The sequence below is a fragment of the Oryx dammah genome, unplaced genomic scaffold, assembly GCF_014754425.2.
Source record: "Oryx dammah isolate SB20612 unplaced genomic scaffold, SCBI_Odam_1.1 HiC_scaffold_15, whole genome shotgun sequence".
Lineage (NCBI taxonomy): Eukaryota > Metazoa > Chordata > Mammalia > Artiodactyla > Bovidae > Oryx > Oryx dammah.
The window spans coordinates 31058246-31072229 of NW_024070199.1; the positions used below are offsets into that span (position 1 = coordinate 31058246).

General features: G+C 35.5%; 1 protein-coding gene across 4 annotated transcripts in view; it reads right to left on the reverse strand.

Annotated features, from left to right (window-relative positions):
- ARHGAP32 (Rho GTPase activating protein 32) overlaps positions 1–13984 on the reverse strand; it is a 128616-nt gene that overhangs the window by 21926 nt on the left and 92706 nt on the right. For all 4 annotated transcript variants that reach the window (XM_040255662.1, XM_040255663.1, XM_040255660.1 and 1 more), the window contains 2 exons: positions 6262–6411; positions 1167–1269 (listed from right to left, as the gene is read on the reverse strand). In XM_040255662.1, the coding sequence (XP_040111596.1) occupies positions 1167–1269; positions 6262–6411 (253 nt within the window). The remainder of the gene's footprint in view (positions 1–1166; positions 1270–6261; positions 6412–13984) is intronic.

Here is a 13984-nt window from a genome sequence, read left to right on the forward strand (position 1 = left end):
TCAGCAGTAATTGAATGTCTGACTATGAGACAAGTGTTTTTCTAAATAGAAATTCAGGGGATAGCTTTAATATTAAAACAGACAGAAATCTCTGAAACCTGTGTGAAAGAGCAGCTCTTACCACACAGATCGAAACAAAGGACTTCTACTTCCTAACTGTTTAAATACCCAATATTTTGGCAGTTCTGAAAACTAGAGTTGAATGGCAGCTGGTCCATGAAAACTATGTGCAGAAATTCCTCAGATGCAAGAAGAAACAGTTCAGGAATGTGTTATGATAGAGGGATAAGGAAGCCAGAAACAATTATAAAACAGTTCTCCACAAACACAGAAAGTAAAATCTTCAGCATTTAGTGAGTGAAATAAAAATTGTGCTCAGAACACAAAGGTAGATTAAGCTTATTCTCCAGGAGGTTGACTAATATTAATCTACAGACCGGGAGCCACTAGTCAACCTAGAGGATTAATCTGAATATGAGATCTGCTGCATCTGAAGTCAAAGACTGTACTGTTTTCGGTACCAGCATCAATTTAAGTATTTTCCAAACATGTATTCTGAAAATAGAAATCAACTCTGTGGTCAATTTAGAATATTAAAATCCTTATAGAATAATGGCAATTACCATGTACCAAAGTGAAAAATAAAAGATAATAACATGTTAAGAATAGACAGGAATCTAAGAGATTAAGAGAAAGTTAAAATTTCTACTGGTAGTATAAAGGATACCACTAGTTTTGTCTCTGGGGTCTAATGGGAAGGATGTGGACATGCTACAGAACTTGGGTGAAAGATTAGAAGAAGCTTCACTCTTATTAAAAATAATAAAAAACAGGTTCACTCTTGTCAATTTTAATTAAAGAATAATTCTATTATAATGTAAATTTTCATCTATTACAGTTGTCAGAGGTTCAAATTCAATTTTTAAAAATCTTCAAATATTGCAGAGAAAAATAAAAGTATTGAGATTAGAGGCCAAGGTTTTCTGACACTACAAATGAAGAAATGTCGAAAACATACACAGAGAACAATATAGCTAGTTTTCTACTTTATCTAAACTATCTTACAGAAAATAATGATTATCAATATAAGTGACTTAATTCTGAAACAGTTTCATTTTAATGAATTACAGTAGGAACAAAAAAGAAAAAGCCATGTTGGGATTTACCGTAGTCTCTGGATATTGGAGGCAACGCCAGAGAGACGATATATTCCATCCACGATGCCATATCTCTCGATGAACGCTGTGCAGCTTTGAAGAACCTGGGGCACTAGAGAGAATTTTTGAAGACATGGATTAAATTGAGAGTATTCAATGGAAACAAAGTCACAAAAAGTAAGAATGTTTTAGCAAAATGAAAGTTGCAAATTAAAGCTGTAAGGGGTGGAGATTAATCTACCACAATAAATGGTTAACAGCATATTTACCTAATTTCAAATCTAAACTAAATAACTGGTTCCCGAATAATCAAGACTGGCTCTATGTTGTTACACTGAGGTAAGTGGAAGAGTTAATTAATTACTGGGATACTTTCCCTAAGATCTTCTGCAACAGACTTGTTTAGATTGTTACAACAGCAAGGTGAACTGTTTAGTTCTAACATCATTCTAGATTTAAAAAAAAAAAAAAAACAAAAAACCACAGTTACTCACCTGAATTTCATACTCAGCAAATGGATATGCAAACTTAAATGTTTATTCCAACATGATAATTACCTGCTCTAAGTGATTCAATTTTTCACTTTTAAAAGTTTCTTTTATCTTTTCATAGTTAATGCTAATTCTAATTATATTCAGTAAACATCAACATAATGCAAAGGTCAAAGTAATTTCAAGTAAATGAAATCTTTTAATTTCCTGCCTAACTTTATATTAAAATTACTGACTTTTGACTCGATATTATCAGCTGGTCATGAAATGCACTTCAACAAAAAGCAGGAAGAAAAGAAAGGCTCTCTGGTTATTTCTTTGAACAACTAACACAGACAACCAGCTACTCTGGGCCTATGGTCTAGAACAGAACATTTGAAGTTTATGAGAAAACATTTTTCTAACCAAAAATTTACAGTAACTGAAATTTGAACTTCATTTATATTGCATTGCAGACTGATGAATTCACAGGCTTCAGTAACTGCGTTCATTTCATCATTTTTGGTTACAATCCATGAAAAGAATAGCTTGAAACAACATTATTTGGTCTGCAAAAAACAACTCTATTAGGGATGGAAGAGTGGTGAATGAAACAACTAAAATACTTTAAGATAATTTTATCTACTGCATTTCACTTAAGTGTATATATCATTCCTTTATTATTACAAAAGTTTTTTCCTTGGTTTTCCTGCCTTGTTGTTGTACTTCGTGCATCTTGTCTTTTAAATTCTGTCAGATCCTGTAACTTATATTTAAAACATAAACTCCTTAGCTTTGAATACTTTTATTAGAAAGCAGGTATATTACTGAGCAAGCAAAAGATGCCAGACTAAGTGCTTTACAACGGATACTCTTAGTTACTTTTCAGAGAAATTCTATCATTATTTCCCTTTTCAGAGAGGAAACTGAATCTTAAGAGTGATGAAATTTTACACCTAAGGACAAGCAGTAAACAAATGGCACAAATAAGGATCAAACTCAAGCTGTCCAAGCACAGTCACAGTTTAACTGCCTGGATTTTAAGGTCCTTCACCATTTGCACTTATTTTAGTATTACCATATTTCCGTATTTCACAACTCTAGGCCAAGTTAAGTCTCATCTTTTACCAAACAAACCAGCCATGCTCTAAGTCCATCAATTTCCAGGTAAAGGAAGCCTGTTTCCTCTGCCTGGATTCTCCTGCTACCATCTTCTTATAGAAAACTCTTGGTTGTTGTTCAAAACCCAACTGAACTCTTACTCCTAGGCAAGCTTTCTTTGAATATACCCCTAAGCAGCGGTAGCTATACTAGGTTCTAGATGCCAACAGGACTATGTCATTTTGAATTAATATTGACTTGTTTATACCATGATTACTCCTTCTTGAATGCATGCCTGCTCGGTCACCTCTGACTTTATGACCCCATGGACTGTAGCCCATCAAGCTCCTCTCCCATAGGATTTCCCAGGCAAGAATACTGGAGTGGGTGGCCATTTCCCTCTCCAGGGGATCTTCATGACCCAAGGAGACATGGGTTCAATGCCTGGGAAATCCCACAGGCAGAGCCATGACTTAGTGACTAAATAGCAACAGCAACCCACAAGAAAGCATACCTACTCTTTACATATAGGCAGACCTCAGAAATACTACAGTTTCAGTTTCCGACGGCCAAATTAAAGCAAACATCACAATAAAGGAAGTCACACAAATTTTTGGTGTCCCAATGCATATAAATTATGTTCATACTATAGTATAATCTATTAAGTGTGCCATAGCATCGTGTCTGAAAAACAATGTACATACAATTAATTAGAAAAATACTTTATTGCTAAAAAAAATGCTAACTATGATCTGAGCGTGCAGTGAACTGTAATCTTTTTGCTGGTGGAGGGTTTAACTACCCTCTATGTGTCACAGAGACACAATGTGAGCAAACACTTAGAAAAATGGTACCAAGAGACTTGCTCAATACAGGGCGGCCACATACCTTCAGTTCATTAGAAAAGCACAGTGTCTGCAAAGAGCAATAAGGCAAGAAAAACGTAGCACCTTTGAAATTCTGTATTCAATATACAGAATATCTGTATTCTGTATTGAATACTGTATTCAAATTTATAGTTTGAATAGCTTCTTAATTTATACAGCAATTTCCCTAAAAGTTGAGTATTCCATTTTTTGGCTTTCATACATAATACTATAATGAACATTTTTATTTTTGTTGGATTATAGCCTTAGGATAACCCTGAGAGAAAATTGCTACAAGAAAGGAATACTGTAAGGTCTCTTGCTCTGGAGTGCCAAAATGTTTTTCAAAAAGTCAGTAATTTCCAGAGCTACCTGAAACCAACATTTTTCACCTGCTGGTAAAAATCTCTGCTGTTCTTAATGGCACTGGATATCATAATTTAGAAAAGCAGCTTTGTTATATCAGTAGTGTTTACTTATATAAAATGGTGTCTCAAAATTGCTTAGATACATTTCCATGATTGCAAATAAGCATAGACACTTTTTTTTTGCATTTGTTTACTTTTTTAGTTCCTTGTCAAAATTATATGTTTATAGCTTTTTTCTATTCTTCTATCCAGGGGCTTAATTTTCTCACAAACCTGAATGACATTTTCATTTACTATATTAGGAGCATTTCATCACACCCAAGAAAAAAGGACTTTTCCAGTCTGTGGCACCTTTCCTTTACATTTGTAGTAAGTTCCCTACATTTGAACCTTTAAGTTGTGACCTTTCAAAGACGTGAACAAGCATTCACATGTCCAAACACACGTTAGTTCATGTGTCTGGCATATTGTCAGGTGCCCGCATCCTCTACAAGTGGCTGTGCTTTCATGTACTTTACTGCACAGTACTATACAGAGTACAGTAGAACAGGAGCATCTGTATTTCAAGCCCAGGCTGTCTGGAAGCAAGCGCTAAAGCAGCGATGATGTAGCTGGTACCACTAGGAAGCTCCAGCTGTTGTACTGCAGTATTGTGCTGTTCAAGGTACTGTACTGTAAGATTAAAAATGTTTTATTTTTTGTTTTTTTAAAATGCATTACTTGTGTGAAAAGTACTATAAACCTATTACAGTACAGTGCTACATAGCCAACTGTGTTAGTTGGATACCTACGTAACTTTGTTGGATTAACAGACAAACTCAACTTAGGAATGTGCTCTCAGAATAGAACTTCTTTGTATGTAGGGGACTTACTCTATACGGAAGCTACCTGTTTGGAATCACCTCTTCATTTATGGTTTTTTTCCTCATTGATCTCAAAACAAAATCATTTTGTATTAACACTTTTATGAGTTTAAAATAGTTAACCCTTTCATACATTTGAAACTTTTAGGGTCATAAAGGGAGAATTAAGTTTTTCAAAATTGCTATTTCATGTTTCTGTATGTATTTATAATGAACTCCTCCCCATGAGCTGGTTTTTAAAAAACACTTTATCAGCATGGATTCGTATCTAGAACAACGACTACTTCTGAACATTCCAGGCTATTTCATTCATCAGTTGTATCTCGTCCTCTACACCAGTAACATTCTAGTTTTGAATACTGTTTTAATAGTTAGATGTCTCCTATCCCTGATTTCCTCCCCATAATGTTCTGTGATCTTCTCATTGGCTTATTAGTCCATGTGCATTCTGACTAGCTGCAAAAATAATCCTCAGGGTTTTGGTTTGTCTGGTGTTTTTTGTTTAATTTTCAGTAACTTCCATGGGGGGGAGCCTGGTGGGCTGCTATCTATGGGGTCGCACAGAGTCGGACACGACTGAAGTGACTTAGAAGCAGCAGCAGCAACACTTATTTAAAGTAATATTGTGTCTTCTCCCACAAGAAACATGGTATAGTTTGTATTAAATCCATATTATAAGTATATTGGTATTCTTTAGGCAATGAGTAAGGCCTTAATTTGAACTTGATATTTATTGATATTTACACTTTCACTAGTGGTCTTCTTAAAAAGTATATAATGGGTGTTTCCCATCAAGATTCAGAATTTCACAAATCACCTATTTCTGGTATTTATCAAAATTATAGTTAAGTACTTCCTTAATATTCTAGTATCTAAAAGAGATGGTAGAGAAAAGTGCTATTTTTTAAAAAAAAAATCAAAGAAAAACTCCATTTTTCCTTTCTTTCTATCCATTCAGCCCCTCTATCCATTCTTCCAAGCACTGAATTCTTGAATAATAATTTAATTTATAGAGAAAGGAATTTAAATTTTTAGCTATAAAAGTTGGGAGGCTGGTCTTGGTAATACACGATCTCAAAACTATGACTTTTTTCCAAAAGAGAAATTAACATTTCAGAATAAACTGTGAGAAGGAAAAGTGAGGACGTCATCTAGAGAGACATGAAAATAATGCAAACCAGCAGAGCTATTGTACCCTTGGTGAGAATGTCTTCATCTTTCTGAACAGATCACAAGCATCTCTAATGCCAAAGTTCATTCCTAGACCCCTCATGATTCTCAGTTACCCCGAAGTCAGGCCAAGTACCTGAGAGCACTCAGTATGTCCTGCTGAACTCAAATGGAACAGGTGCTGCCTGCCATATCTAACTGATTATAGGAGATCAACAGGGAGAAGTTAGAAACTGAAATTATGAGATTATAAATTTCATGTTTACCTTCAAAACCAGAATTCAGAAGGTGCTCCCCCAGGTCACAGCCAAACACTCTTTCTTTCAAGATTCCACGCTGCTTCAATTTCTGTTTTGTTGGACGAGACTTCATGAATGTGCGTAAAAAAGTAATGAGCTTGCCGTGCTTTTTAGATACTAAAAAACAATAATAAACAGAAAATACCTTAGTTGTAGCGAGAGGAAATGAAGTGCAGATTTCAACAGAATAACTACAAAATAATCTATTACAAGTATATCATATATTATGTGGGAAATTTTGAGCAGAAGTTGAAGAAAGAGTTGCTTTATAAATAAAAGCATGGCTTTGCATGTTCTTCTCACCAGCTTGTGGTCTTATCTGATGGAACTGTGTGCCAACTGAAGTATTATAATTCATGACTTTTAAGTTAAACATGGTAAACCAGCCAACTTCCCAATGCTACCTAAGCACACTACAGGATTGTAACTTGGACTTGAGTTTTACTCTAATATATTGCTTTTAGAGATCTTCATGATAAGTAAGACTTAACATGGTAGAAATTTAAGAAACTGCATTCTAGTTAATTTCTAAAGTATTTTATTTGGTGTTAGAAATTTTCATGGCATTTATAATCTGGAAAAGAAAACTTAAAAAAGAAACAACTCCCTCTTTCTCATTTTATAAAGAGGACAATCCCATTATGAAATAGCACACAATTATCAATGTAACGGCTATGTTAAGTACAAGACACACACACCCATAAAAAAGCATTAGATCTTTATTAACATTCATCTATCACATACTACATCACCTTAACAGTCTTTGTAGATCAAAGTAAGAGATAAGCAAATTATATACAGTAAGATATTTCCATTGACTTATATATGTTAGAAAGACAACAGTGAAAGATCTGAAAGCAAACAAATCCTTAGAAAAATGATTTTTGTTGAGAAGTGCATCCTGCAAGGGAAATTATTCTGGAAGTCAACATACAACAAATTACTATAAGCTCAGAGATTAGCTGCAGGATAGAAGACTAAGCCACATGGCCCCAATCCTCCTGCTCGGTCTGCAGATGATTACAGGTCTTACTGAACCCCACTCTAGTTTCTTGAGCGAACCCAAATCCTAAAGCCCTTGAAGTGATGAATCCTCCTGTGGGAATTCTGTGCACTGAGATTACCTTGTGGCCCAAATGGACCACTAGATGGGTGACTTGGACCAGATTAAACATTTTCTTTACATTTTATGGGAAACACTACTTCCAGACTTAAGCATCTTTTCTATGAACTGTACAAAGGTGATCAACTGTAACTGGCTTGCCCATAACTGAGAGGTCTCCTGGAACATGAGATTTTCAGTGCTAAAATCAGGAAAGTTCTGAGCAAACTGGGACAAGGTTGTCATCCTTGTACACAGATTAAAGAGGAAATTTATTTTTTCTATACCAACCACTTAAAGTTTATCTAGAATCATCAGTATAATTTTGATGTCATCATTTACATGCTGTGTGACACTGGGGAAATTAAAGCCTCACTTGTATCTGAGATTCTTGCTATAAAATTAAATGACCTGCTCTCTTATCTGCTAATGAGACATTTGTAGCACACTGGGGTAACTTAGAAGATGTCACACATATCATATTAGTATATTAAAAGTTACTGAACTTGTATGAGTTTTATTCTCCCCAGTTTCTAGTAGACTGTTATGAATCTTTGTTCTTAAAGTGTGGCCATCAAACCATTTCTGTAAGATTAACACATAAAAATAAGCAAATTTGCTTTACAGTAACGTAACATTATATATTTGGAAGAATTTTAATTTCTTTTCTACCTGGAAATAGGGCCTGTCATAATGTTTCTGAAGTTTTAAATCTTGCAGCAAAGTTTTCTAATTCTCTTTATGAAAAGACACATTCCACATACTTCTTGTTAGGGATATTGTCAGTTATTTTACTTTTTTTGCTGCTTCTGTAGAATAACAGTTTTCTTCATTTATGGTAGTTACTAAAATAGTAGGTATATTAGAAAATGATTTCTTTATGTATGGCTCAAATCTGATCATTTTCTAAAATCTCTACAATTTAAGAAGGATTTTAGTTGATCCTTTTGGATTTCATGGATATGTAATTGTGTCAGAATACAGTAATTCCATTCTGTTTCTGAAAGGAATAATTTCTGATTTCTTTTCCAGATTTTAATAATTGGCCAGAACATCCAAGATACATGTTTAAAAGTAGGCATTTGTATTTTGATGGTGAATTTGGTGAAAATATCTGTTGACTCTGACAACTGCATACGATGTATATGAGAAAGAATTCTTTTAGTCTCAGATTTCCAGGAATGTTTCAAAGGGATGGGAACTGAATTTTAACTTGCATTTATTTAGCAACAAGCACGTGAATGACTACCACATCTCAGAACTGTTCTCAGCCCTGAGAGTACAGTGGGGAACAGGTGAGGCCAGCTCCTTGCTGTTGGAGCTCACTGAGGAGAGGAGTACAAATACATAATAATATCTATATTATTATTTGGTTATATTATTATTAATATACTGAACAAATAATAATACAGATACAGCCGGCATTTATTTTATGTTTAGTTACATGCCAGCAACTGCGTAAGAATTTATAGTTATTAACCATTCGTTTCTCACAAGACCTTATAAGGAAAATACTACTATTACCCCCTTTTCAGAGGAAGAAACTCAGGCACAGAGTGCTTAGTAACATGTCTAAGGTCACGGAATCAGGATTAAAAATCAGGTGGTCTGTGTAAAATTTAATAAACACTTCCAAATATAAATGTCTCTTCACATTAATTTTTCCTTCACTTTATACTTCCTTCCCATTTCTTAGATAATAAAATGGCTAAAAGAAGTCACTTTTGGACACTGCACTGCCCCCACCCATTTTCTTATAACAAACTAGTAAGTGAAAGTGTTAGTTGCTCAGCTGGGTCTGAGTTTTGCAACCCCATGGACTGTAGCCCACCAGGCTCCTCTGTCCATGGGATTCTCCAGGCAAGAATACTGGAGTGGGTAGCTGCTCCCTTCTCCAGAGCATCTTCCTGACCCAGGGATCGAACCCAGGTCTCCCACATTGCATAAACAATGACATTTTCACAGAAAAAAAAATGCATAAAAAATAAAACACAAAACAAAAGCAAATCACACCACCATCTGTTCAAATTCCCTCTAAATGTCAAAGTGTGAGTTGCTTAGTCATGTCTGACTCTTTGTGACCCCACAGACTGTAGCCCGCCAGGCTCCTGTCCATGGTATTCTCCAGGCAAGAATACTGGAGTAAGTTGCCATTCCCTTCCCCAGGGATGGAACCTGGGTCTCCTGCACTGTAGGCAGATTCTTTACCATCTGAGCCACCATTCCCTAGTCAAGAATTAAAATGCAGCATGTGCCACAAGGCTATTTTCTTCCATATCATTTAGACATGATTTCACAATTGCAGTCTTCTTTCAAGACTTGACACAAACCCAACCCAACCAGTCCTTCCAGTAGTTAAAAGTTTTGCAGTATTTATTTTAGTATCTCCAAGGTAAAGCTTTATGATACTGACAATAGCTCATAGGGGCTCAGGAAACCTTGACACAGAGAGGCAGGGCACCAGATGTTTTTAACTACACAAGTACAGTATTTCTCCAGCAAATCCTAAAAATCTTTTCTCATAGTATTTCACTTAAATCAGAGTTCTCTGAATTGGGTCTCAGGAATCTTCTAGACAGATGTGAGAGAAGTCTGAGCTTGAAGGAATTTCTCAGGAAATTAAAGGAAGATGATTTGTGCCAAATAAGGGGCTCTGCATTAGGTTTATTTGCCTATATGCCTCAAGTTCTAAGATTTGTAATGAGTTCAGATGGCCAAGCAGACAAAGTTAGAGGTGGGATGCATAATTCTGAGAGAATGTCTCTGGCACTCATGCTGAGGAGGATGACTGGGCTGTACAGCATGTTACTTTTCAACCATGTTTCAGCTTTGCTAAAATATTCTCTCGAACAATTTACCAACATAATATTCCCATAGGACATACTTACATTTTTCACTCTTTATTTCTTTGTTCTATTTAGTTCTATCAGACATTTTCATTTTTGTTAATCTCATCAGTATGACATATTATATTCCACTTTAAAGTGCATTTCTGTGCTTACTAATAAGGTCAGGCACTGTTCCATGATCACTGGTCATTCAGTCTTCTTCATTAGAGAAATAACTGTTTACAGTCTTGGCCCATTTTACTATCTGGCTGTCTTTCTCTTACTGATGGGCAAGAGATCGTTATACAATCTGGAAATGAGTCCCCTGTCAGTTACTTTTTGTCAAGAACATGTTTCCCAGTCTTTGGCTTGTACTGTATAAATTTCTAATCATGTCTTTGTGTATGGTTTCTTTAAGATATCTTTCCTTATCCAAGGTCATAAACTTATGGTCCTATTTCTTTTAAACCTTTTATTTCCTAAACTTCTTCACTTTTTAAAGGTTTTTAAACTGATTTTAAACTTTTTTGTATGTTTGCTGCTGCTGCTGCAGCTAAGTCGCTTCAGTCTTGTCTGACTCTGTGCGACCCCATAGACAGCAGCCCACCAGGCTCCGCTGTCCCTGGGATTCTGCAGGCAAGAATACTGGAGTGGGCTGCCATGCCCTTCTCCAGAGGATCAAACCCGCATCTCTTAAGTCTCTTGCGTTGGTAGGTGGGTTCTTTACCACTAGCACCACCTGGGAAATGCAAAAAAGAAAAAAAATCTAATAACTGATTACTGGATGATAGTTGGATGGCCGACTCAATGGACATGAGTTTGAGCACACTCTGGGAGATGGTGAAGGACAGGGAAGCCTGGCATACTGCAGTCCATGGAGTCACAAAGAGTCAGACGCAACTGATTGACTGAACAACGACAAAACAGAAACACATGTATCCTGGTGTGTCAGATTACTAGGATTCCAATCACGTCTCTGCAGCTTCCAGCTGTATGACTGTGGACAAGGGACCCAATTCTCAGACCTTCATTTTCCTCTTCTACGAAACACTAAAAATAGTAACTACCTAACAGGATTGTTGTGAGAATTAAATATAAAGATGTTTTTTTTTTCTGCTGAATAAAAAAACTTTTTTTTAAATTTAGGTGCTGCTGTCATTGTATTAATTTATCTTTCATTCAGCAACCGTGCTCAACTCTGTTATTAGGTCTAATAATTTGACAGGAGATTCTTCTGGATTTGTAGACAATCATCTGTAAGTAGCAGATTTATTTCTTCCTTTCCGTTTATTTCTTTTTGTTTAATTTTACTGAACCTTGAATAAATGATGATCTTGTTCTTGATCTAAATAGATTGCTTATATCTCACCATTAAGAATAAAATTTTCTTGGGTTTTCGGATAGAAACCTTAAACAGATTTTTAAAAAACTCCCTATTTTTAACTGTCAAAATATATAAAATGAACAAGTGTTGACTTTTATCAAATGATTTCTCTTTATCTATGAAGATAATAATTTAGTTTGCCTTGTTTAATTTTTAAGTTTTGAATGCGACAACCATCCTGCTTGTGTTAAGTTGCTTCAGTCATGTCAGACTCTTTGTGACCCCTATGGACAATAACCCACCAGGTTCCTCTGTCCATAGGATTCTCCAGGCAGGAATACTGGAGTGGGTTGCCACGCCCTTCTCCAGGGGAGCTTTCCAACCCAGGGATTGAACCTGAGGTTCCTGCCACATCTCCTGCATTGAAGGCAGACTCTTTATCACCGAGCCACTGGGGACAACCATAGGTACATTTAAAGTTTTGCTTTCATACTCATGTGATAAACCTCCTGTGCTCCTGCTTGCCTCGTATCTGTTGCAGGGACATAAATGAGTACAACATCAGAGTGGAGAGGCAAGTGGCAACATCAAAAACTAAAGCCTTAAGCCAAGGCAAAATTCTCCCTTAGAAACTGTAATAAACATAGGAATCTTGTAAACATATCAGCAGTGCCTTTCAATAAAAAACTCAAACATAAAAGAATTCTACAGGATACAAGTGTACATAAAGAATTCTAAAAATATAAAAATTGCATTAGGTTGCTAATGTCTTAAATAGAAGCAAAAAAACATGCCATATCTTTCCAGTGACAGTCTTAAATAGCTGAGGTGAACTATGCTACTTAGTATTTTCAAATTTATTAAAAGGGATATTGTGAAGAGTTGTCAAAATCAACTTATTTTTAGCATGCACTGTCATATGTCCTGAAAGGATCTGTGGGCAACTCAGAAACATAACTTTTGAATCAGTTAAGTCAGAACTCATGCTGGAGAAAAATGACATAATTCTTACTTAGTTTATAGCTTTGAGTATATCAATTAATTTTACACTAAACCAAAAAAGGTTTTATTTGAAAACAAATGGACTTGGAAATTAAACTGATTCACTAGAGTAATAATTTGAGAAACTTTTAAAGAAAAAATTCTGGATGAGCTAGATTATATGTGACTCAAACATTAAATAAACTGAACTAAAAAAAAAAAACACTTTTTCCAGTAACTGAGTATAGAACCTCTTCTAACTTTTCTTTTTTCATAATATAGAAGAGCTTTAATATAAATAAAGAGATTAATAATGATAGAAAAGAACTTCTTTAATCCAATGACTGAAAATGTTGTGTCTTTTTTAGTCTTACAAAAAACACCCTCTGAGAGTTTCTTGCAAACCAAACTCAAAGTAGGTTTTCACTTGATGGAATAAGGAAGCACCTAAGAAATTCTGTCACTGACTCTATTTTTATCTCTGTACATTTTCTGGTCTTGTTAGACCTGCCGTCTCACTGGCCTGTTCCCAGTTCTACAAAGGCAAGAGAAAGAAAAAGACAAACTGAACCCTAAACCTAATCTCCAATGACACCTGAAGGAAAACTTAGAAATTAGAGTAATATCATAACATTATAGAATAGTGCTTTACATGAGCTAATTTAAATTCAGTTTCAGTTAGCCTCACACTCTAAATGATTTAAATTCAAATTCAAACCAGCATCTGATCATTCAAATTTTCTATCTGTCAGATGAGGTATGCTAAATAAAATCCAATTCATCTCCCATTACATTCAAAATAATAACTTAAATATAATAAGGTTATCAGAATAATGACACTTCATACCTTTTCTTTCTATACCTTTATACTTTTCCTGTATCTAGCTCTAATTATTAAGATGACCTAATCTCATAATTCAATTCCTTTTCTTTAGTTTATTTGGTGCTATTCTATAATATCTAATATATAGCTTTTGTCTGTGATAAAAATATTCAGCAAGGATAAAATGTTAGCAATCCTATTTGAAGATTTAGAAACCATACTAAACCAAGAGCTCCTAAACTGAAAGCTTTTAGGTCTTTCTAATAATAAAACAAGGACTTCACTGGTGGCTCAGAAGGTAAAGCATCTGCCTACAATGTGGGAGACCCCAGTTTGATCCCTGAGTTGGGAAGATCCTCTGGAGAAGGAAATGGCAATCCACTCCAGTATTCTTGCCTGGAAAATCCCATGGACAGAGGAGCCTGGTAGGCTACAGTCCATGGGGTTGCAAAGAGTCGGACATGACTGAGCGACTAAACTTTCAACTTCCAATAACAAAAGGGTCCAATGAAGGCTGCCCATCCAAACATGCCTATTATTGGGCAGGCAAGAGCAAGTGGAAGCATACTGGACCAGGAATGCAGAGATGTAGTTTAAGTCCTGATTTGGCCGATAAGTTGCTGCAAACTTTC